The sequence below is a fragment of the Egretta garzetta genome, unplaced genomic scaffold (genome assembly GCF_000687185.1).
Source record: "Egretta garzetta isolate BGI_Z169 unplaced genomic scaffold, ASM68718v1 scaffold418, whole genome shotgun sequence".
In the NCBI taxonomy this organism is placed as follows: Eukaryota; Metazoa; Chordata; class Aves; order Pelecaniformes; family Ardeidae; genus Egretta; species Egretta garzetta.
In genome coordinates, this window is record NW_009260492.1 from 183,683 (window position 1) to 208,763 (window position 25,081).

At 50.0% G+C, this 25,081-nt stretch overlaps 2 protein-coding genes across 6 annotated transcripts in view; one reads left to right on the plus strand and one right to left on the minus strand.

The window, feature by feature from the left end:
- Nucleotides 1–857: 857 nt before the first annotated feature.
- On the plus strand, nt 858–8,322 carry PLEKHJ1 (pleckstrin homology domain containing J1; the record flags this gene model as incomplete). Its single annotated transcript, XM_035899760.1, has 5 exons — nt 858–992; nt 2,675–2,741; nt 4,209–4,299; nt 4,497–4,560; nt 5,211–8,322. Coding segments are annotated over 5 exons (423 nt in total), but the record flags the coding sequence as incomplete, so codon positions are not given.
- A 4,269-nt stretch (nt 8,323–12,591) lies between these two features.
- DOT1L (DOT1 like histone lysine methyltransferase) overlaps nt 12,592–25,081 on the minus strand; it is a 72,728-nt gene continuing 60,238 nt past the window's right edge. For 2 of the 5 annotated variants that reach the window (XM_035899749.1, XM_035899752.1), the window contains 5 exons: nt 24,457–25,070; nt 23,542–23,747; nt 22,704–22,768; nt 21,246–22,217; nt 12,592–20,122 (listed from right to left, as the gene is read on the minus strand). In XM_035899749.1, coding sequence (XP_035755642.1) covers nt 19,533–20,122; nt 21,246–22,217; nt 22,704–22,768; nt 23,542–23,747; nt 24,457–25,070 — 2,447 coding nt within the window. In that variant the 3' untranslated portion in view covers nt 12,592–19,532. The remainder of the gene's footprint in view (nt 20,123–21,245; nt 22,218–22,703; nt 22,769–23,541; nt 23,748–24,456; nt 25,071–25,081) is intronic. The other 3 variants (XM_035899751.1, XM_035899750.1, XM_035899754.1) reach the window with 3 other exon arrangements.

Consider the following 25,081-nt stretch of genomic DNA (forward strand, 5'->3'; position numbering starts at 1 on the left):
GACGTGGAGAACTGGGAGCCCCGGGGGACAGGACTGGTGGTACTGGGGAATCGGGACTGGGAGAACTGGGAGCCCCGGGGGACAGGACTGGTGGTACTGGGGAAAAAGGACTGGGAGAACTGGGAGCCCTGGGGGACAGGACTGGTGGTACTGGGGAATCGGGACTGGGAGAACTGGGAGCCCCGGGGGACAGGACTGGTGGTACTGGGGAATCAGGACTTGGAGAACTGGGAGCCCCGGGGGACAGGACTGGTGGTACCGGAGAATCGGAACTGGGGGGAGCACCAGGGCAGGACTGGGAGTACTGGGTGGGCAGGACTAGAGTAGGACTGGGGGTGTGGGGAGGCAGGACTGGGAACAGACTGGGAGGACTGGTGTGTCCGGCTGGGGAGCGCAAACGGCGGCGTTTAGACGAGGGGTGTCAGGGTTGGGGGGCTGAGGGAGGGACGGGGTGCGGTGGGGGCCAGGGGGGCTGGGGCCAGGAGGGAGCGGGGGATCGGAGGAGGAGGAGGAGGAGGCCCCTTCCTGAAATCTCCCAACAAATTTCCTTGCAAACCAGCGCCCGAGTACGAGACTTAACCTTGTCCCGGGACTTTCCTCTGCCCGAGGAGCTGTGGCGTTCCGGTGGACTTTGTCCCTTGGAGGTGACATCTGTGCCGACAGCCCCGGGCCCGGGCTCCCCTGGGGTTCGGAGCGTTCCCTGGGGGAGGCCGAGGTCCCACCGGCCGGGCGGCTGCGTTGTGTGGGCGTCAGTGCCGCGGTGCCCTGGGCTCTCTCTGCCCAGAAGCCACTGGAGAAGCTGCAGAGTGACTTTGGCGCCCTGTGGCTGGCGTACCGCAGCTTCCCCATAGGTTTGATTGAACTGGTGCCATGCAGGGGGGGAGGGTGCCCTTCCGCCCGCCTCACCGCTCTTTTTCTTTGCAGTGTTAAAGAAACGCCTCGTGAAGCTCGTCGTCAATTTTCTCTTCTACTTCCGGACAGACGAAGCGGAGGTACGGAATCTGCTTTTTTGTTGGTTTGTTTTCCTCCCTCTCTCTTCTTTTTCTGTGAATCAATTGTGCTTTGTAAAATGGTACGGTACCGGGCTGCCAGAGCCAGGACAGAGCGCCCACATTTCCTCTTCCATCTACTCGGCAAAAACTCCCCGAGGTGAGGAGCAGCACTGCCGTGTAACCGCACCCAGGTGCTTGTCCTGTGAGCTTGGACCAAATCTTTGAAACATAACCATTGCCCCAAAACTGCAAAAGGTGGAGCCTGTAATGTCGGCTTGTAGGCCTCTGCCTTACCGTGCCAAACCATGAGGGGAAGCTTATCTTTTGCTCTCCTGGGAGAAGAATTAGCGTTGTTTCTTCCTTTTTTTATGCCAGGAACTTTACTGGTGTACAGTGCTCACTGGTACTGGGAAACTTTTGTGGCCGTACCCTGTCAGTGTTGTTATTTTGGGCGTGCAGAATCCCTGCTTGGGTCTAGGAAAAAAGAAATGAGGGATGGGACCTTTGGGCTCTGCTTCTGGCTTTGCCACTGCTGAGATCTGGTGCTTTTTAATGAATCCCTCAATAACTGTTGCTAAAGATTCTCTTCTTGGAAGATGAATATAAAAGCAATCTTAATGTGTGTGAAGAAAGGCGCTGTGTGCGTGCTGGTGCTGCAAACAAAGGTGCTGGGAAGCTTTTAGTGGCATTTTTAGACTCATTCCATCATAAATATTTTACCCTGATGATGGCTGAGCTCCGATTTTCAGAAACACCCGTTCCTCCTTTCTGCCGAAGCGCAGTCCCTGATCTCTGGGTAGAGCCAAGACGCTGAGCAGTCGCTCCGGCCCGGGTCTGTGCAAAGACTCGGCTGCGGCTCCTGCGCCGGCGTAGGACGAGGCTCCGAGGACACGGCACCGTTTCCTTCGCTGCCACCCAGTGCTGCTCTGCTCTCTTCTCTTCTGGTGGTTATTTGTGTGTGTTCTGACGGTGGGGAGAGGATGTTCTTGAATGGATCAAAAATAGCTCAGCAGGCAGGTGGAGGGTGCCAATGTAAAACCGTTGTCCGGAAATACATAATGAACCAGGTTTTTTCAGTATCTTCCCTGCTGCTTTATTTGCCTCCCGCATTTTGTTTAGCCTGGACAAAAGAATTCGCTTGCGGGTTGCTTTTGTTTATGGCTCGTATCGCCCGTTGGTTCTCACGTCCTTGCTCGGCGTGCGCTGGCTAGCAAATAGCACCGACCGTTCGTCTGTTTGTCCTGAGCTGTTCCAGTTCATCAATGCGCTGCTCTTAACCTCTTGCAAGGCTTGGGGCTGCCCTTACGAAGCACAGTGTGAGTCGTCCTGTGCATCACGGTAAATATTTCATCTTCATTTGATCTACTGAGCAAGGAAGTAAACTTCTTTGCTGTCTTCGCATCACAGAAACGGATGTTAAAGCGCAGACTGAACCTGAGCAAGTAGAAATGCTTAACACCTAATTAATGTATGCAAAGTGTTACAGGTGAGACAGGCGCAGCAAAGCGCGTCAGCAGACACAGAAAGGGCAATTAAAAGAAAGTGGAATGTTCACACAATTAGACTGAATTACTTTAAAAGTAGCACCAGGTTATGAAACTTGCCTAAACAGCAAACTCTGTGGGTTCAGAGTCACGCTGGTGGACAACATGGGTTAAACCCTCTCTCCGGGTCTTTTCCAGCCCATCGGAGCTCTGCTGCTGGAGCACTGCAGGATCACCAAGGAGGAGGAGAACGTCTTCTCAATCAGTGAGTTCTGTGTATGCGTTTCCTTGGCGTTTCCCTTACGGCAAATTGTGCTCCGTAAAAGGAAATGTCTTGCTGTTTAGTTCCTGCTTTCCCCTCTCTTTCTCTGGTAACGGTGGGGTTAGTGCTCCTCAGCCCTTCTCCTCCTCAGCTGCCTGGTGGCACTCTGGCATGGCCGTGCCCCGTCCCGAGGACAGCGCTATTTCACTGCTGGCTGACACGCTCGGTGTGATTTGCCCGGCTGCATGCGGGGAGAGAAGCAGTAACAACAGACAGACCACAGCTTAGAGCTTGTGGAAATCCCTCTCTAGGAGGGCTCGGTATTGACAGATTGCTGCTTCTGTGCCGTTGCGTTTTATCAAAAAAAAAAAGTGAGCTGCAGATAAATTATCTGTTGGGCTAACCTAGCACCAGTCCTCCCGCCACACTGTTTGTCCTTGTGTTGATAGCCATGGCTCCAGCTGGCGCGTGGTGCATCGTCCTTTGTAAGCAGCCTTTCATCCAACAACTAATCATTGTGCGAGAGGTATGTGGCGAAAATAACAGGATGTTTCTCCAAGGCCATCCCCGTATCTTTTGGCCTGGTTGTCGGGCCCAGCTGCTTTTCTCTGCAGAGCCTTGGCTCCTCTTTTAGCCGGGAGAGGTGGTGTTCTCGCTGTCTCCAAAGGACCCTCAAAGAGCCTGAACCTACCAATCTCTCTAAGCACCACGCTCCGAATTTCTGGGGCTTTAGGACTGTCTGGAGCTCTGGTGGATGAGGATTCCTGAGAAAAGTGTTAAAACCGATGGCAGTGTCAGGTTGTGTCCCCGCACAGCAGCCCCAGGGGGTTTGATGCAGTCTGACCCAGTTATTTCTCAGCAGCAGCCTAGATCTCTGTGGACTGTGTACTAAAGAGCAGAGCTCTGGGGACAATGTCATTAATTAGATGTCCTGATTCTGTCTTGGTAAAGAACTGGAGTTGCGTGGGGACTTGCTTTCCACTGTGCACAGTAGCAAAGCCTCGAGCAAAGACAGGTCAGTACCTTCTCCGAGTGTGATTTAATTCCTCAGATGGCTGCCCTCTGCATATATCAAAATCACTTCCTCGGGGCCATTTTCCACTTTGATTACTAAATCCCTGGTGACTGTTTGCAGGGAGGCTCAGGGACTTTCGGTCCCGAATCCGGCCATGTCGGTCCAGTTCAGTTCCAGGCTGTCGCTTTTCCTTTGGGAAGCTGCTCTTTCTGAAGTCATTGGCCACTATGAGCTGCCCAACGCTGCAGGCAGCTGCTCCAGGCCAGCCAGGAGCCACCCAGGGCAGGGGAGAGGGGGCAGAGGCCTGGGTTCCCAGCTTGTTCACAGATCATCTTCCTTGAACAGAGGCGCTCATTGTGGCCTGGCAGAGTCTGGCTGTTGCTGGGGAGGGAGAACAGTGGAGCGCAGGCAGCTCTGCCAGGACCTCCCTTAAACTTTTTCCTTATTCCTGGCAGGTTTCATTGAGGAGCCGGAGAGGAAATACTGCTTTGAATGCGACAGTGAGGAGCAGTGTCAGGAGTGGATCGAGGCGCTCAAGCGAGCCAGGTAGGCTGAGCCATGAGCGTGAGGTCTGCGCCGTGCACTCTGTGCTGTTTATTTTCTGGGGTCAGCTCGTGGTGAACCCAGGGAGGAAAGTGGTTGTCTCCTCCCAAGCAAGCTTCCCTTCAGCTTTAAATAGCATCTGAAACTTCTCCACATCCTTTTCTGCTCAGCCTGCCGCATGGTCTGTTCTTATCTTACAGCTATGAGTTCATGAGGAGGAGCTTGATTTTCTACCGGAATGAGATCCAGAAAATGACAGGGAAGGTGAGTCCCTTGAAGTCTTGTCAGGTGGTGACTGATGGGTTTGGACTGGTGATCTCAGGTGTTGCTGCCGACTGTCCTGCACGAGGCTGTTTGCTGCCACATGTACAAAACAGCTCCCGTAGTAAGCCAGTTCCTGAAGCCGTGCTCTCAACAGCCAGACCTGAGAGTCTTCCTCTGCTGAGTAGCCTGTGTGGTCGTGCTCAGCTCCAGCTCTCGTACACGCACACATGTGGTGGAGCAGCCTGAGGTTTGTAGCCGGAGGGGTCTGGCCTGGGCCAGCCTGGGCTCCCACCAGTTCTCTGGAAGAGTTCACAGGCAGCCCTGGCCAGGTCGGGGCGTACGTGGGTCGAGATGCTGCTCACACCCCTGCCAGGCTCCTCAGAGCATCCCTGCTCGAGGTGACGGAGATGGCTGCGGCTCACCCGCACACTCCTGTGCCCGAGGGGACCGAATGAACCTCGGTTACCTGCTGTGTTCTCCCCGAGGACTGCTTGACTTTCTGCACCAGAAACAGCAGCTGGGGGCTGGACTGGGGTAAATCCAGCACACGCCTGGAATCATGGCCCAGCCCAGCCCCAGACTGCAGCCTGGTTGAGGGACAGTCCTGCTGGCCTCCTCTCACTGGTGCCTTCCCTGTGCTCTGGCTGCAGGACCCCCTGGAGCAGTACGGGATCTCCGAGGAAGCCCGCTTCCAGCTGGGAACGCACAAGCAGTAACGCCCTCGCCTGGGCTGAGCTGGCTTCTGGCCGAGGGTCACCCCCAAGCCCCCACCAGGAAGAACAGCAGCAGTTCCCCACAGCGGTGACCAAGTGACTTTTTAATTTATTAGCCAAATAATTTTGTATGATTTTTTTTTTTTTTAAGGGAATTCATGGCACATTCCCACTTGCCCCAGCCGGGGAGGCAGCCAGCTTTAACTGCTCTCTGCAGCCTCTGCCCTCGAGCTGGCCAGCGGCTGCACTGACACCGCACCGCTGCGACTAAAACCACCCGGGCTCCTAGTGAGGAGGCAGGGATGGAACAGAGCCCCCGGCGCCTGCTGTCTCCAGCTCTAGCCTGGAGCTTCTGGACAGGCCCTGCACCAGCTCCAGCCCTCCTCTTCCTCCCTGTCCCTCTCCTGCAGGGAGCTACGCAGCTTTTCTGGCTCAGGCTCTTCCTGCAGTCTCTGGGAGCCATCAGCTGTTCATCCCCCTGCTGTAAGAGGATGCTCTGACTGATTGCACTTCTGTGCTTGCAGGATTAACCCTGTCATGCCCTCTCCATTGCAAAGCCATTGTGGTTGCTGGAGCCTGATGGCCAGGCTGTGGGGCAGGCAGGAGGGGGGAGGCTTCCATTAACACGGAGAGAGCTCAGCCACAGCTCCAGCTGCCGCTGCCAGGGCCGGGGCATCCTCTCCCTTGTGTCCAGACAGCAGTGTCTGTGCAGCCACTATCAGCTGCTTCTTGGGGTTGTTTTCTTCTTCTCCCTTCTCTGGGCAGGTGCTGCTGATTCCTAGAGGCTTGCTGCAGCCCCAGCCACAGCCCGTGGGAGTGCTCTCACAAATGCATTAGAGGGCAAAGCTGCAAAAAGCACAAGGGAGCGAAGAGAGGGCTGAGGGGTCTGTGTTGTGATCCTGCCTCCCTCTGGGGTGCTGTGGGCTGGGCTAAGCCGGGCAGTTACTCAGCTTCCCAGAGAGGAAAGCCAGATGGAGAGGTTTGTAAAGATGGGAACTGCTCCACTTTGGCTGGATGTTTGAGCTTCAGGACGTGCAGAAGTTAAGCCCAGGGGGCACGTGGCAGACATTAACGCTTCCTCCCCTGAGCCACTGCAGCTCTTCTCCCCTTTGTGAGCATCCAAAGGGAAAGACCAGAAAACTCTGCCAAGGTCACAGCCAGCTGCTGGGGAGTAAGGGCCACCTTCCCCGGGGCTCCTGTAATGGAGGGAGAAGGAACAACGGCTCTCCAGGTTCCGCACCTTCAGCCGTTGCTCTGGTTGCATGAAGGAAAACTGCCCAGAGACGAGGGACGGACAGACGCTCCCCACCCCGCACCCAGGGCTGCGGGAGACCCCGGGTTCCCGACTCCCGCAGCCGGCTGCAGCAGCTCCCTGGAACCAGCCCGGGAAAAGCCCCAGGAGGGGCCCTAGGGAAGGTCCCAGGTAACGTCAGGCAGCTGATGACTGAAGGAACTCATCTCACTGCCAGGGCAGTACGAGGGCTTGGCCTGAGCTTTGGGGCTTTGCAGCTCTGGGCTTTGTTCCACCTGGCCAGCAGGACGCTGCGCTGCAGCTAACAAGCACATGGTAAACGAGGTGGGGTAGAGCAGCCTGTGCTGTGCTCGGGGCCTGAAGGGAAGTTTTGGGTCTCTTCCTCTTTGGCTGGGAATTGATGCTGAAACAAGAGGCCATCTTGCGGGCTTTAGTGGCCTGGCCTTCCCTCTTTACCTCATGCTGCTGGGTACCAGAGAGTGGCAGATGTCACTGATGCTTTATTTTTAACCTCGACAGCCAAGATTTTTCCTTTCCCTTCAGTGGTTCCAGGTGCTTGCCCCAGAATTTACCAAATTAAGCAGAGGGGCAGCTGTCCTGCGTAATAAGCTGAGGGCATGGCAGGGTGGGAGCAGAAAATAGGGCAGTTTGGAAGCCAGATGGCAACCCTAGGGGAGGCAGCAATGAGGGATTAAAAGCCAGCACATACGAGAGCTTGTGCTTTAGGGAATTAGTGTCCTCAGCTGACTTTAAAGTGCATTTTAATCCTCACAAGCCTACTCTGCTTTACCTCAGTGCAGGGACACGTTCCTGACGTGCTGGTGGGGTACGCAGCAGCTTTACTTACTGTGAAAAAGAGACTCTGTCTGTCTGGTTGCTCGAGAGAGGACGGATGGACACGCTCCAGGCTCGGCGGCAGGATAACCAGAGCTGTGCCACAGCCGCTGTTTCTTCTTCCGTGGCCGAGCAGAGCAGAGGTGGGCTCCCCACCGCCGGTATCGTGGCTCCCCACCGCCGGTAGCGTGGCTCCCCGGCTTCGGCCGTGGCTCGCCAGCAGCGAATGCTCCCAGAGCTCCTGCCAGCCGCTGCGGGAGCCAGAACGTCCACGTCCAAACTCGGCTTCCCCGAGGTTCAGTGTCAGTGAATTCTTCAATACTCAAAGTCAACCCCGCATATAAACAAAACCCCTGGGAATTCTGCCAACGTTCAATCATTTCTAGCAAACACAATCCTACTGCTGCGGCGGGGGCCCCCGCCGTTTCTGCCAGCCACCTTCAGTAGCCAACAGTTCTCAGCCGCGTGCCTTCCAGGACGAGCGCCAGCGTCCTTTCTTTACGCGCCTTTCGGAAGGTAGCGCTGACACCCGCCATCGTCGCTGTACATAAAAATGGGCATTTTATTTAGCTGTTATGGGGAACAGGAGGGTGAGCGAGAGATAATCCCGATGCTTATTTAGAAGGCCACAATGACATTTCTTAAACTGAATGTAAGACAAATGCTGTGAAGAGTTACAGGGGCCGGCGGCGGGCCCGGTAACTTACTTAGATTGACTTCTAGAATAGCGCTAGGACACTGTGGTAGGTTTCAGGAGGAAGGGGAGATGGTGCTTCTAGAGGCTCCGAGATCTGAATCAACTGCTGGTGATTTATAGACAATTGTTCATTTTTCACACTCTGGCCACAACGCGTTTTCTATTTCAATGGCCTGTGCCAACGAGCGCTGTGCACGGGCTCCCTGAAAGCGTACTGAAGCTGTTGTACAGTGAACATTTCCAATAAAAACTTGTTTTAATCTTTCTGGCAGTCGGAGCTTGTTCTAAGAAACCAAAACCGCTGGGGAGGGGTGGCTGCAGCCCGCTGGGGGTCCAGCGCAGCCCCAGAGGGACCTGGCCTCTCCGCCACGCCTGGGCATGGCCCCGGAGGAGCAGTCGCAGCAGGGAGCGACGCCGGAGCGGCTGCAGCTGCACGGAAGAGCCGGGGCCTTCGGGCCCAGGAGGCGCAGCGGTGGTTGGAGTAGGAGCAGGCGATGCGGTGCCTGCTCGGGCACCAGCTGCGGGTGGCTCCCCAGTGGGATTTTGGGAGGCCTTTGCTAATGGAGCTGAGCACTTGGCAGTAGCTTTGGGTGAGAAACGTGTTCGGGAAGACGAGCTGGGTCAGGCACCTGCTGCAACCTGTCCCCAGCCTCTAAAAACCGACCTAGAGCCTTCCCCATGTCCCACGAGCTGCGCGAAGCAGGGCCTTCATCTCAGTTTAAGAATCCTACAGGGAATTAGCTGAGAAAGCGTTACTGCCATCGCTGCCGAAGTTTAATTGCATCGCCTGGCTGATTGCGGTTTCATTATAGCGGTGAAATGACTGGCTGAAAGGGTAACGGGGCAGCGTCGCTACGCTGGGGCGCGATGCTGCTCAGCATGCTGAACCCCGAGAGCTTAGGCGTCCTCCGAACCCCGAGAGCTTAAGCGTCCTCTGCTTTGCCGGAGCTGAACGCGCTGCCCAACGTCTGTCCCTGTCCCTGTCCCTGCCTGCGCCGACCGCCGCTGCCGGACAAAGCCGCGGTCCGGAATAATCTCATTTCCTTGGCGGGCGCCGAGTGCCGTCCCCTGCCGACGCCTGTCCTGCGGAAGCAGTGAAACTCCACAACAGTACGGTGTATTAAAATACATACACTTTAATATAAAGACAAAACTTCAAAGCATTGTTTCAATTACAAATCAAGGTAAAGACACAAGAAATTAAGTGGAGGGAGGGGAGGAAAAAAACCCTAACTCTTACATTGTGGAGAATTAGAAAGGCAGGGTGGAAATATATATATTATACATACATATATACACACCAGAAGAATTCACACTACTTCTATGGAAGAATGAAAGGAATGACAGGACAACTTACCGGTATAAAAAAAAAAAAAAAACCAAAACCCAAAAAAAAAAAAAAAAAGATAAATTAGGGGAAGTTTGAATTTTAAATAATTCAGTTTAATAGGCTAAATTATACAAACTAATTCCTATTCACTAGGAAACATCCCATATCACTGTTCTAAGAAAATGTTTTTTTTTTTAAAAAAATCCATTGAAAAATGGATTTTTATTAGTAGTTAAAAGTTTACTAATCAATTCCTGAGCAACAGCAACCTCATCATCTACTGCTTTCCCCATCAAAGTCCCACTCAGCGAGGGCAGGCTCTCACTCCTAAAAACTTTAAGTAGAACAGAGACCTAAAAAGTTGGATTTTAATTTGTAATTGATCGCGTACAAGATTAATAGGTTAAAAAAGCCGAGCAGGATGGATCAACCCATTCCACCTTTTCCTCTTAACTCCAGCGACAAGACCTTTCTAGAGAATGATTTGAGCACACCAGAAAAGCAACCAGATGTACCTTGAAAAAGGATCACAAACTTGAGAACTTCAGGGTTAGCGTCGTAAAACCTTGAATTCGAAGACATGATTTTGTTTTTAAACTCTTACAAACCATTAAGAAACCTCTTCAGGAAGGGGGTCGCAAACACGAGATTTACCAGGGAAGTATTTCCCTTTTTTTTTTTTGTCTTGGGTTTAAACCCTGAAGTTCACAATAATAGCATCTTTCATTGCGATATTCAGTCTAAATAGATATTTATATATTTATAATGCATAAGGATAAATAAAACATGGCACAGCAACATTTTTAATCCATCTTTTAGTGAAAAACCTGATATGCAAGCTATGGAAATGTTGGAGCAAAAAAAGGAGGAAGGAGGAAAAAAAAAAAAAAAAAAAAAAAAAAAAATTCTTCCCCAGCCATAAAGCTTCAAATACTCGACACTGACTACACATCTGCGCTTCCCGAAAATCCAATTCCTGTGAGTTTTTCCTCAGTGCTGCAAAGATAGTTCACAAAAACACTGCCTAGTTTCTTCTCCCCAAACTGTGATTTTTAAAGTACGTTCCCGTTGGTTTGCAGTCCACTGTACAACGTCTGTGCCTTAACGGAAGCAATCATCATTTGAAGCTCCCAATGCTTAATCCTCTCAGGCAAAACAACGATCGCAGACTTTTTCAAGACAGCCACCTGTGTGAGTTGGGGTAACTCCCTCCGAGAAAAAAAAAAAAAATACATCAAGAATCTTCAGGTTTCCATACCCTGTATTACAAGGACCAATTTCAACACAGAAAGCAAATGGGTTAGAGATAGGACTTGATCAACCAAAGCCGCCCGACGTCGGCACTAGGACAAAATGACCAAGTCCTACCGATGGGCTCTTCCGCGAGCAGCACCTGCGATGGGCACCGGCAGCTCCGGCAAGGGACGGCGACCCCAGGCTGGGGATGCGCGTGTTTGTTACTACTGCTCGGAGGTGATTAGCACCAACTCCAGACCCGGCTGGGGAAGGAACGGCCACGGGGAAGGCTGAGCCAGGAGGGGAGTCTCCGATCAGCAGCTTGAGAACATGCTCCCAGCACTGGAAGTCTCCTCTTCCAGCAGCACGGCAAACCCTCGAGCAGGGCGGGCAACCGCAGGCTGACGGAGCAGCCCTTGGTAATGCAAAGGCCCGATCCTGCGAAGGTCCCCTGTCCACAGAGCCATCCTGCTGCCCACAGCGAGCCGGGGAAGCCCTTGTGCCCATGAGTCCCTGCTGCAGGAGCATCACGAGGGCACAGGACCCCCAGGTCCTCGTGCGAGGGCTACGGGTGGATCCACGGCAGTCACAAAGAGGTGGGGCCTCCAAATAAACTCAGAGATGAAAGCCCATGCTGGCCCTCAAACTGCTCACAGTGACTGTCCCCCACAAAAACCCACCACCTAAACAAGAGCCATGTCACCCCGCTGCAGATACCAGCTCTGCATCCCCTGATGCTCTCCTCTGCCGTGCAATCGCTCAGCCCCTCCTCTGCCCGGACTCTCTTCCAAGTGGAAAAATAATGGGTGGGGGGAGCAGATGCTGCTTTCTAAATACACAATCCTAGCAAGAATCAAACCACTCCGGTCCCTGGAGGCGACCCCAAGCTGCTTGTCCATGGCCTCGTTACTCCAGAGCGAAAGACCTTCTACTGGAAGAGGAAGCACAGCACAACGGGAAGATCCGGGCTCCTCTGCAGGGAAGACTGGGAAGGGACAGAACCTGATCACCATGGGGAGTAAATCCGCCCCGGTGTGGGGCACCCGACCTGCAAAGGCTGTTGTAGCCCCTCTGTGTTGGGTAGGAATCTGGGCTGCAATCAAAGCAGGCGAGGCAGGTCTGGCTTACACCCACCTCCTTCCCACTCACATCCCTCCCATTTATTTTCCGAGGCAAGCGACTATCCCAGATACGTCTGTACGGAGAATCATAGAATAGTTTGGGTTGGGAGGGACCTTTACAGGTCATCTAGTCCAAGCCCCAAAGAAGGAGGGTGAAGAAGTGTCCCCAACATCTCTGAGAAGGAAGCTCTTGTCCCCAGCAGGGTGAAAGGCAGGCAGCCACGCGCCTGACCACGCTGCACCAAGCCGCACCGTCAACCCCGAGCAGCCACAGTGGCCAAGCAGTATTGAAGCAACGCTCTGTTTTGAAGTGTTATTCAGATGCAAGGGAAGAGCTTATCAAGCCTGAAACCCATCTGCTCAGCAGATTTCAAATGAAGAAGTTACTTGCTCGGGTATTAAGTTTGACTAAAGAAAGAAAAAAGCTACCCAATGCCTTGACTTGAGATTAAGTAACCGGGTGCGACAAACGGTTGGGTGAGTTCCAGGCTGAGGAGTGTCAAGTCCTGGGGATTTGAAAGCTCTTGATTCACAAAACCAGTGACTAGCAGATCCCTTGGCGATCAAGCGATGCAACCTTCCTGCCTGGGGTACTTCAGCGACCCTACAGACCCTATCCCAGATTCCGACCCTACAAGCTCACCGTCATCTCCATGTGCCCATCCCACCTGTGAGCCCTGGCACAGGGGGAATTCAGGCTTCACATCCCAGGCTGAGCCCACACCCAGAGCCAAAGCCAAACCCCAGGGAACAGCAGGGTGAGCACAAACTCTGTGCTGGAAGATAAAGCAGCTATCACCACTGGGAAGGAAGGACATGAGATGGAAGCACAAGAAAATATTTCTACGTTTGTCCGGCCAAGGAGACCTGAGTTCCTGCTATTAGAACTGAGTCAGAGACGATGCTCCATCCCTAAACGTCACGTACATCTACTGTGCTGCACTCCCCCTTCGCCTCTCTCCCATTGCATCCGCAACCTGAACTAGGAGGGGTGAAGATGCTTCCCATCATTATGGTTGTCCAGACCGATTTACACCTTCCTGCGGGGAACAGCCTCGTCTGCACCAAGACAGCTTGACTTCTCTGTCACCCCGCGCACCGGCTCGGTTTCAGCAAGCCAAGCCTCTATGGCCTCCAGCAATGTTTTCCCACTTTCTCCCTCAACTACACAAAAAGCAGAGAAATCTGGCTGCTGGGCGCCCCAGACGCCCCTGGCTCATGGAGGAATCGTTGCTGGATGACTAATCCACAGCAAACAGCGAGTTTAGTGGAGCGCTCCCAGCTTCACAGCACGGTGGGTCTCAGTGGGCTGAACCCGGCGAGCGCGAGCCAGAGGTAGCAAATCACCAAAAAAGGAAGAGTGCGCAAGGCTTGTTCCTCAAGGCTGACATTTAGCAGCGGGGCACAGGTTTTGCTCAGCACAACGCTCAGGAAGTTCCTTTTTTTTTTTTTTTTTGGCAACATATGTGCTACAAGATGTATTTTAGCTTCCTGACGAGTCCCTCGCTGGCAGCAGCGGCGTGGAGGAGAAGGAACATGTGTGACAGCCATGAAACGACCGGACCCAACAGGATGTGGTAACGCAGAAGGAATTCCTTTTTTTGGAACTGGCTGTTTGGCTTTGATTACTCAAAAGTATCTCCAATTACTGAAAACACGTTTCAGACCTCTGGCACAGCACTCCTACAGTAGGGTCACAAGGGTCTTATTCTTGTAGCCATATGGATCAGATCTTAACGTCTCAAAGCTATTCCTTCAGCAGCCCGACAGCAAGGTAAACGCTCTCCCCGTTTTGCAGACAGAGGAGGAACGAGTTGAACCAGACCAAGATTAAGGCAAAGCAGTAAAAGATCAGGGAGCAGGGAAGACAACACAAATCTCTTGGCAACATCATCTCCCAGCGAATGCAATACTAAGACATCAGTGCAAAAGCTGTACTCGCCATCTCACACTGCTCCCTACAAGCGTTAGCTCATCAGGCACCTTCTGGAAGCACATCTCTGTAGGGATTACTACGACGATTTAGATTAGATACACCGCACAAGTGACACGCATTGCAATGACGCAACGCATCGCAAGGTGAAGGATCCAACGGTGTCAGGCGTGGGTGGAAGACACCGGCAAGGCCAGAGCAGCTCCAGGCTCCTGCAGCATGAGCTGCCAAGATGGAAACATCAGGTCACTGGGAACAGCAGCACTGAGGTGATGCAGAGGTAGATGAAGGCCCGGTCCCAATGGACCCCAGGAGGCTGAAGCGGATGCTCAGCAGGTTGGCCAGCAGACTGAATCCCTTTCAAGTACATCCCAACTATGAGTTTATTCCTGGGTCAGCATCTGGTTTCCTTTGGCCTTCCCAGATGCAGGCTGGAGAGTCGCAGACTCCAAAATGCTGGGTAGTTGAAAACATCTTGACAGCGCACGTGTGCTCAGCTACAGCGAGCGGGCTTGAGCTGCCGATCTCCGATGGCGCTCGTGAGCAAGTCCTGCAGCAGACACCAGCTGACTACCAATCACCAAAGCACCCGATACCGCAGGTGACACTGAGGGACAGAGGGGGGGTTGATTTTCCACAACACCCACCAGAAAGCAGATGACAAACTCCTCGCCCGGGGCCTTTGCTCCGAAGGGTCACAGAATCACAGAATCATTTATGTTGGAAAAGACCTTTAAGATCATCAAGTCCAACCATTGACCTAACACTGCCAAGTTCACCACTAAACCACGTCTGATGGTTCTGTCTCACTCCCCAGGCACCAATTCCTGAAATGCTGCGAACCTTGAGGGGTAAAGCAAGTTATTCCTGCAACAAGGATCTGGCCATCCTCTTTGGCCCAGGAGGAGTGCCAGGAGCCAGCTGGGCGACACGGGCCTCAGGCAGGTGCTGGAAAGCACAGAAGGTTCGACAGAGCTCTGCGAGTCGGTTCCTCCTCCTAACAGGCATCTTTGCTAGAGGCCTCTGAGCACCTCGGGTATGAGCACAAGCGAACCCTCCCCATACCAAATAAGCGACAGCGGCCGAGTTGCTGGATGTCTCCTGTGGTTTGAGATGAAGTGGGGCACAAGAGGTCCACAGAGCACCGTATCTCAGTCCCTTTTCAGAAAAGGATCTGATAAAAGCAGAGTGATTAAAAGCTTCTACTTGTATTTCCTCATCCCTCTCATCAGGGTTATAAACGATAGGGGGGAGATTAATTAAGGCTCCTGCCCCTCCAGCAATTGCTCAGGCCCAGCCTACCAATTTAAAGCCTTCAAAGACCTGAGCACTCTGCCATTTGCTGGGAAGGATGCTAAGGCAGCTCTGCAACTCCAGTCACCCAAGGATCTAGAAGAAGCTGGAGCTGCCCAACTCCCAGCTGCAAAACATCTGGGTTACATTGTCTTCCTGGATTCCAGGACATAAACTGTGTACGGCTTCTACTAGAAGCTACTGGATGTTTCTCAGCTATCACCCTCTGAGCATTTTTGCCCTTTTCCAGATTTTCATCTTGCTGTTAATAACTCAGCAGGGCGCACGGCTGTCAAGTCCTCTCCCACACGCAAAGCAGAAAACAGTTCCAAAACGTCCCTAATTTCCAGGGCTATTCATCCCTTCCCTTTCCAGCGAATAAGAAGGCAAAGTTAGATCAACAGTTTCTGCGCACAAAGGCTGCCTATGGAAGACACACAAATCAACAAAATAACTGCATTCGTCCTAAATCTCTACTAAGATTGCCAGGGATGAGGTACGGAGAAAAGAGCCTAACTGAAGTCTGTAGTGGGTAGGAGCTGTTTCGGGCACCTCTCCCTGCCCACCCTCTCGAACCCGGCCAGCACGGCGCTCACAACTGTTCCTCCCAGACCCAGGCAGCAGGAGAGAGCACACGAGGGCAGAAGCATCTTGCTGACTTCAAAAAGAGAGGCAGGAGTTGAACAGCTAATGCGTTCAGCCCAGCTTTTTGTGACCGCGGGATGCCCCGTCAGGCGGCTGGTAAGGTAGGGCTCAGGTCTAAGGTGAATGCCCGGCTGCTGGAGGTGGGAGACTCATTAGGGAGCACTAACGACCTAGAAGGGATTTAGGGACAGGGAGCGCCTCTGACGCAGAGCAGTCAGTGCTGCCCCTCAGAGCACCGGGGCTGGCAGGCAGATGTTTCCCAAAGCCTAAATGTGTTTTCCTTCTTTTCATTTTGCTGTTGCAAATTCCCCTTCTTTTACTGTAGTTTCCTTTCCTGGTGCTGGGTCCAGCCTGAACTACAGACCAGCGTGATTTCTACTTAATAGATCATCCATCTCCTCACTTTGTGCACTTGAATAAATAAGTTTTTACAAGTTTACTGTGCATTGTACAATCTAAAAATAAATGAAATAAAGTATATGAAATTTATAATTTTTCATCACATCTCTATAAAATACAGCCGCTGCTCCGAGCGGCGCTTTCTGTACACAGAACACCAAGTCACGATACAATTAACTGCACCAGTTTGATAGTGTGGCAGCACGGTAAGCTAGATTGTGGTGTTTTTGTGAACTACCATTTAGACCTACTTAAAGCAAATAAATACAAAAGCAAAAAGCACTTCCTCAATAAATGTACACGGCTAAGCCATTTCTGAATCAAGTATCAAAACCCTACTAACAAAATACATTGTACTCGGAACGAAAACTACAAGCTGGGAAACTCTGCTACCTGCACCAGTACAGAAGCGCTATGTTCAGTCTTCCCAACGTTGGTAAAAAGGGCCTGACCAATACCAGTGATTATGCACCCTGTTCATATGCCAATGACATCCCAAAACAAGTTACCAGACTAGCTACCAAAATTCACAGTGACTTGAGTGCCACCAGCAACTGCAAATGGCCCAGTGAAGTAGTTAAAATGGGGCAGGACTTGAATTTCTTCTGTTCAAACTGTGCCTGCGTTGGCTGAGCTTGCCCGGGCGACCCCAGGAGCTCTAGCTGCCACTCCAGAGGGGAGTACGGAATTCGTGTCTGTAACGAACACAACGAAAAACCACCCAGTTAACAGAGCGCCTGGCTCAGTTCAAATGAAAACAACATGTTAGATAAAAGACTGCCATTCTCTGTGGCTCACACTGCTGCAAACCAAGCGGATTTTGGTATATGAACAGAGCAAGATGAAGAAATAAACTGCAGACCTTTCTGAGAACTGGGTTTGGCATTGGTCAACCCTCCAAATTCAGCACCAAGGATTCAAACTAGAGGCACAGTTCTGACGGATGAAATAGCACCGAGAGGAGGCTCTTTACATCTCTGCTGGTGTGCCAGTCCTTTATTATTCGGAGAATTTAATAATAAGTTGTATTTATGATTCTAGGTGGAATAAAATAAGTCAAAATTGTTTTCACTTTATCTAAACTATCAACAATACAAACTGGAGCTTTAAGCATTTCTTTTGCCTTTTTTTTTTTTCCTTTTTTTTTTTTTACTCAGATTCACAGTAAATATTTTCTCTGTTGTTTAGGTCTTTTTATGTTTTTATTTTGTCCAGTAGTAAGAGAGTAGAAACCCCTGCACAGGCCAGGTGAGCACCTTTCAGTGGAAGCCGAGTGAAGTTGGTCCACGTTGTCCTTGCATAGGTCACATTGGGTTGAGGTAGAAATCCTAGTTACCTGCACAACAGGAGGAGAGGAAGAGACTCATCTAAATAAAAGACAAAAATCTACTGTGTGTTAGATGCGTCAATCATTTCTACATTGCTCCAAGACCTCGTTAGCCAGCAAAGAAGGAGCAACTCTTGACCCAACCGCAATTAAGACACAAAGGCTGCCTCCAAGAGTGACACACAGCCCCTCACGGCTACTGCAGTTTTTAAAGCTCTCTGACAGCGTAACCCTATTGAACTGCGTCCTCCCGTGACCGACCTCGAGTCGGGGGAGCATTTCCCCACTCAGTGCTTCACCTTTTTCTAGCACACACTGATCTGCTTGGAATTTTTTTATTACCCTGGGGGAGAAACATTATGAGAAGCAACGCAGTTTATTTTAGCCTCCAATTCCAGATTTCAGCTTTGGTTCATCAAGGACTCTGAGCACAAGTATTCACACCAAAGTCAATGAAACTGCTCAAATATTTGACCTATGTTCAAGAGCGACACGGAGTGGGATCACAGCTACGGAACGTCTGTCATACACCACCTCCTGGTGGCATTATTTCTGCTCCTTTCCCCCACAATCCAGCTTTCTCCGTACGTCACTTTTGTGCCTTGCCTATTTTGCTCAGAACCTTTTTGTGGCAGGGACCATCCCACCCGAGGGTATGGAGTCTAGCCCAGTATGACCTCAGGTCCAGGTAAGGCGACTGCGTCAGCAGAAGGCTTTCACCCTGTTTTCGCTTGAGTCGCTCACATATACAAAACCCCAAGCCTAACCCTCCTCGCCCCTTCTCCCCCATCTTGTTTCTATTCAAGGTCTTTCAAGCCCGTTCTGTAACCACATCACACTGCCGGCCTCTGCGGGAGCACAGGGACCACATTACTCAAAACCCTTCCTCAGCCTCGCTTTCTCCTATAGAAGGACGGGGGTAATACTTACGTGCCTCACAAAAGCCTAAGGAGGATTTGTTTGTGTCTGTGGAGCAATTTGATGATGAAGACACTATACACAATGCACAGTCAAAAGAATCTCTCAGGTATATTGTAATTGAGTCATGTTTTATAAGCGGCAAAGAGTATTCAACCATATATCGTATGTAGCTTTGGTATCAGTGAACAGCAACAACATCAAAGACCTACAAGAAAAGCACGGAGCAAGCTCTGGGGCCTAACATACTGATTTAACTTTGCAAGCACAAGTTGTTATTACATCAGGATGCCACAGAGTATTTTCATGAACAACAGTACCCAACTCTGTGGTGGTACACTTTATTCTGGAGTTGTTCTAAAGGCAGTTAAATATTTGCTTCAGTAAAAATGCGTACAGTCTCCGGAAACCTTCCTTTCTTCTGTGGCCCCAGCCTTTACGAAGCACGGACCACAGTTAAGCCTGCAGATTCCCTGTGTTCTCATTCACAGTCTACCCAGTAAGCCAGTGATCGCCAAGTAAGCATAAATACAGCATCTGATGTTAGCCCTAGCAGGCAAGTCCAATAAAGCTGCAGTGCACAGATAAATTACAACCCTTCTTCGCTACCTGTGGTTGTGTTTTCCAGTGATGCAGGGGGCACATTAGCTGCAATGCAAGACCAGTGCATTTGCTCTCCAAGGCAAAGCTGCAGCTTGTAACCTCAAGATTTTGAACTTTATGGTTATTTAGAGCAGCTGTTGTTGGCTACGGTAAAAATAAGACCACCACATTGCCACATACAGTCACAACGCAGCACCATCACGCATCCTAACGCTATGCGAACATGGATTTGTGGAGATGCAACAGTCTGTGTCGGAGGGCGAGAAGAGGGGAGGGGGGAATCAAAGTAGGCAACAACCACTTCCATTAAGTGTATAAAAACATACTTAAAAATAGACATTTCCTCCTGATTACTGACCTTCAGAAATAAACATTTTCATGAAGTGATCCCAACCTGAACATAATCCTAATGTCAGCTAAGACAGAGTTACCATTGTGAGCACTCCTTGTCGAGAAATCCTGACTCCCAGAACAGAGAGCATTAAGACTCTCCATCCTCTGCAATCAGATTATTTGCTTCCCACATTTTAGAGGTTTCTCTGTTTCACAGAGCCCATCCCCAAGCTATCTCTGAAAAGGAAGAAGCATCATTCAGCATCTTGTACAAAACTCCTCGGTTTTTTTCTCTAGCCTTACCTTACAAAATAAGAACTGTTAGCTAAGCAAGCTCTTTATCGTGGCTTAACCCCAGAAAGGTGCGAAGCATAAGGAGACTGCATGCCAAGTGTAACCCACATAGCGGACGTGCCAGCTGCGTTGGACTGCGTGATCATGGGCGCGGACTGTGCCAGCGCCAAACGGGGCAGAGGTGGGTGATGGACTGTAAAGGAGGGGCGGGAGGTTTTGTGCTGGAGAGAAGCTAGCTTAATAGACAAAGAAGCATTAGCAGATTGGACAGAAGCAGCAGAAGAGGATGGCAAAAAAGCTTCGCTAGGTGGGATGGATGGCAGGTTCTGCAGAAGCGCAGGCTCGGAGTTAGAAGCAAGTAATGGAGGAGGCGGGGGCAATGAAACGTTAGGAGGGGGCGGAGGGGAATGGAAAACAGATTGCACTGGCGCTCTGTTGAGGTGCTGAGCAGATCTAGTCTCACTAGATGTTACTAAATTAGAGGAAGGGGGTGGGAAGGATGAGGATGAGGTGCTGGCAACAGCCTGCAGAGGGTTTAAGCTTAGCACTGTGCTGCTAGAGACAGCACTGCTGCTGAAACTGGCTCCAAATTGATGAGGAGAGGAGGCAGAAGGCACCGCATGGTTAAAAATACCTGCAAACAGGAGAGAAAAACTCAGCTTCAACAGATGGGCTTTGTACAGTCTCAAGTGACAAGAGAAACAAAACAAAAAGGCAAAAAAAAAAAGTGAAAAAAGCAAAATTATAATAGTTACAGCCCCATACAAAAATATGCAGCATGAGAAGGCAGCAAGCAATGAGAGATAATGGTGCAGGCCAGGAGGTACAAAAGATTTCACTTACCTTTCCTACTGCCAACCTCTAAATGCCACGAGGAAAAATGGTCAGACCCAAGAACTGTCAGTTCTATACCACACGGGTAGACTTTTGATGAGATTACGTGGTCTCTAGAGTTGTTTATCTGAAGACTCAAACTGCTGCTCTTCCCTCCCCACCCTCCTGCTTTCCCACTTACAGGGCAGCAGAGGGGAGTTTGTATTTCCAGCAAATCTATGTGCTGAGAGATGTGAGAGTTAGGATTTCCCGACATGGTGTCTGAATGATTATGGACAGGTAAGAAAAACTACTTTGGACACTTAGTAACGGCAGGTTCAGACTATCTTCTAGTCCTGCCAGCTTGTCTCCGGTTTGGGCCACAGAAGCCAAGCCTGTGCAGAATTCCAGAAGCGCAAGGTGCATATGGCATTGCCCTTCCTGGCAAAGAAACGCTCTTCATGTCCATTCAAGAGCCAGAATGCTACGCAATTCCCAACACCATCTCCTCTGAAGAGGCACTGATGTTTTGCTCTTCCTGGATCATGCTAAATCCGTTCAAGGCCTAATCTCAACCTTTACTCAAGTCGACAAGTTAGAGATCCTTAACTTAGTACCATGACAAGTTAAATCTTTTACCTGCAGGCAGACCTAAGTTGGTTCCAACACAGCAACATCTGAACAAGCATACATTATGAAATCACAAAGTCTGGGTGTATTCTTTCATTAAGGTGATACAACAAGCTCATCTAGTAGACAAAGCTCATGAGATTTCACTGTGGGGAACTGAACTCATCCTAGCATTTCCAAGAGAAAGAGGAGACTGGTTATGTGGGACAGATCTGCTTCACATCCTGCAGAAATGAAAGGGTTTCACCCCTGGAGAGGCAGTGTCAGACTTTCCTTTAGGCCCTGTCTTATACCAGAGAAAGGGTTCTGCCTACCTCCAACTGTTCCACCTGTAACCCCAGGAGAGAAGTTCCCCATAGTGTGAGAATTAGTCAGTCTGGTTGCAGCTGATGACACGTGGACCAGACTGGCAGCAGCTGGCATTGAATTAAATAAGGACTGCAATACTGAGGAATTTGTCACCGAGTTGAGGTTTGCTTGCAAGGCCATGGGGCCGAGGGGGAACTGTGATCCAGTGGTCAAAGTGTTTAGGAAAGGATGGTGCGTCTGAACAGAAGATGCTGGGTTGCCTGCTGAAGAAACAGCAGTAGAAAGGCTTTTACCATTCAGAAGGCCACCAGACGAAACAGCAGCAGAAATGAAAAGGTTGTGGCCATTTTTAAACTCCACATCTCGGTCCCTTCCTTTGCCGACCTTTCCATTATGCTGCAAAGAGTTTTTTTCTGAAGAAACCCCAGTGCGAATGCTTATTTCGCTGATCTCTTTGCCTTTGACCCCCGACCGATTTAAGTCTTCTCCTTTCGTGCCGCCGAGGCCTTCGAGTTGCCTCTTGTTCAAAAAAGGATTCGTTTCCGATATCCCCACATCTTTGCTTCGCTGCGACTGGAAACCCAGGGAGCAGTTGGAAGTCGTCACGTCCGAAGCCTTATGCGGAAGAGAAGCACCATCGATAAAGCTGTGTAAACCCATGTCAGTTGACAGTCCACCATTGTACGTGAATCCGTTAGTGGAGTTTGTACTAGGGCTGAGCCCATCTGCCCCAGACGAGGGCATGGCAATGCTTTTCCTTGCGTGTGCTGTGATCTTGGCGTCGATGGCAAGGCTATCCTCAGAGGAAGGCTTGAAGGCAAACAGCGAATTCTGGCTCAGAGATGAAACCGACTGCAAGGGACTGTCTGTAGTTTTGGTCAGGTTGATGTCAGATATTGGTGAAAAAGTAGATTTCCATTTACTGCTATTCATGTTCTCGTTGCTTTGTGCTTGTTTCCTCACAGATAAGCTGCCACCTAGTTTGGAAGAAAATTTCTAAGTGTCAAAACCCAGCATTGACTGAATCTGCTCATTAAGAACAGGGCTTTATCTTTCAATACCCACATTTTATCAGGCTGTAATTCTATTTCTGATCTTTGGCAGAAATATTTGTGAAGTCACCTAAAAGTCCTTAAAAATTTGGTTTAATGCTCTGGAAAAGTTTGAGAATGCTGATCTACTTTTTCCTCAGTTTTTGTACTCCAGATCCCTCCCCAACCCAAGAGTCAGCAAAAAAAATAAAAAAGGTCAGATCTTTGGTGACCTGTGACTACAGAAAGAACTGGCCCAAAATGTGCAATTATCAGCCACCTGTCTTAATTACAATTATGCAAAGCCCTGGCAGAACTACACTCTGCTCAGCACCACAAAGTCTGCTTCTGCCTAACAACTTCAGTCAGGGGCAGACACCCGTTCCCAAGACCAACCATTACAACAAATAATTAAGATTCCTCACCACCTACCATTTTCAACAGTCTTCTGTGGAGATTTGCTTTCCAATGATATCGTTGCAATTTTCCTTTCAATTCTAGTGGGAAAATAAAAAGGTTATAGCACTCACTGCTGACCTTTTGTTGAACATTTTCCCTCATAACCTATCTTCCTCATGTTCATGTCTTAACAGGCGACTATAGAGTCCATAAAGCCAAGTCAGCTAGAAAGCTGTATATTGCCAAAGGAACTTAAAAGCATAAAAAAAACCCACCAGGGACTTTAAGTAGAAGCTATTACAGAATTTGTGCTCTTTGCCAAGATTAGTGCCCGTTCAGAGGACTTCATTGTTGCTCTCCTTTCACAAGAAGTAGGTTGTTGCTCACATTTCTGTAGTGGTTACTTTTCCAGCACCTTAACCAAGAAAAAAATTGCACCCCACAGGCAGGCAAAGGGTGGCAAGTAGTCAATTTTCAGAGCAACTCATCAACAGTTTGGGGCAGGAAGAGAAGAATTTTGAATCAAGCTGAAACTGGGAGTGAGGGGGAGACAGATTCTTAGTTAAAGATTACACATAGCCTCCGTACTCCTACAAAGCAACGTAGTAAAAAGAAATCATTTCCACACTAGTTCTTTCAGAGGCTGGACTCTGTCAGTCTTGCAAACACAGCAAGAGTAGGTTCCCACATTCAAGTACTACCATTGAAATACCTTCCCTATTCATGATTTCAGCAGCGTAAGAGGCTTGCCATAATGGAATCGGTCTCCAAGCAAAGGGAACAAAGAAGGTTTAACACACCTCTTGGGTTTAGAGCACTGTTATCAGCTCACAGAGAAATCTCATCCTGAAACCTATGCCTGTGTATTCACCTGCTGCTATTGTGCTCATCTTCAGATCCCTGCTCTTCATCTGATGTTAGAGGAGAGTAATGAACACCGTTGGTCTGAATGATGGGCTTTTCCTTTTTCAGTACCGGGGGCTGGTCATTGTCCTGGTAAGGAACAGGAGAGTTCTTCAGGGAATTTTCAGGAGAGGAAATGGCTGTTATTTCTAAAGGCTGGTTAATGTTATTGACCTGGGCAAGAAGGAAAGAAAGCAGTTACAGATGAGAGCATCCCTTTAGCAACAAGGCATCTTGTTAAGGATATTAAAAGCAAGCTTAACTTGCCTAGCTTTAGGATATGCCAACAGCTGCTTGTTTAGCACCGCCGCTGTTACACTTCACCACCCTGCATTAGAGCCTGGGACGAAAGCTTTAATACAATTTGGAAAACACCTAATTTTTGTTCTTCGATTTCAAGTTTAAACACAGAAATGAAGACATGGGATAATCACTTTTCTTTTTTCTAAACTACCATTGCAGGATCACATGAACACAACTTGTATAGCTGGCTTAATTATGCAAGAATGCCATATGCTTCTGGCACTCTTATGCTATTTAGTCAATCTTAGTTTAAACTATTTTCAAAATATTTAACCTACAGCCTAAAAATCAACTTCACTGCAGAAACAAGGTCTTTGTCATAAGGGAAGAGATTATTTTCAGTTTTTAATGCTCTGACAGCGAAGAACCCTTTGAAGATGCTCTACCTATACAGAAAAGGTTCACCAACTTTTCAGCAATTCTTTCCCCTCTGAGGGGCCATTTTCACAAAGGGTTTTCATGCCCATTCTAGCTACTAGCCCTGTAACAGCCTGAGAGCATGCTAAAGAACAGAACAGCTGAAGCTTATTTCTAATTCAAAGAGCATTCCCAGGCCCTTCTCTCTTGCTAGAGCCCTTACCATGGAGTTGATATTGAGCGGTGAACCTGATGGTTGCGTAAAGAGTCCAGACACAGTAGGTAAGGATTTGCGTTTAGGGGAGACCCCGGAGTTCCCGCTGAGATTCCCAGTAGAGGATCTCTTCCGCCGACCTCGCTTCTTCCCATCCTGCGCGTGTGCTTGGCCACAGTCCAGCCGAGCGCTCGTGGGCAGAGGACTGTGCTTGTTGGAAGGGGATTGTTTTACATGTCCTGTATTAGGAGAGATTGTAAAGATGATTCTTCTCTTGGCCTCGTTCTCAGGATCTGAAAACGCTGCATCAGACTGAAGATCCCCCTTTGTTCCTTCGGCAAACATCTTCTGAGCATCTGCATATTGCAATACCCCTACCAGGCTCTGGGAGGTGCCATTTAACCTGGGGCTTGTTGAGTGCTGGTGAGCAGGGGAGTTTTGCCCAGAGTTCCTTGACTGCATCATTAGCAAAGGATGTTGTGGAGTGGAACTCCGAGACCCTACTGAGTTAAACAGACTCCCAGAGTCGTCCAGAGCTGCCTGATCAACACTATGGTTAAGATGGGCTGGGCTGTTTGTAAGATTTCCATTGACTGCCACGGAGCCAGAAGAGTAAGAAAAACCTGTTGAAAGG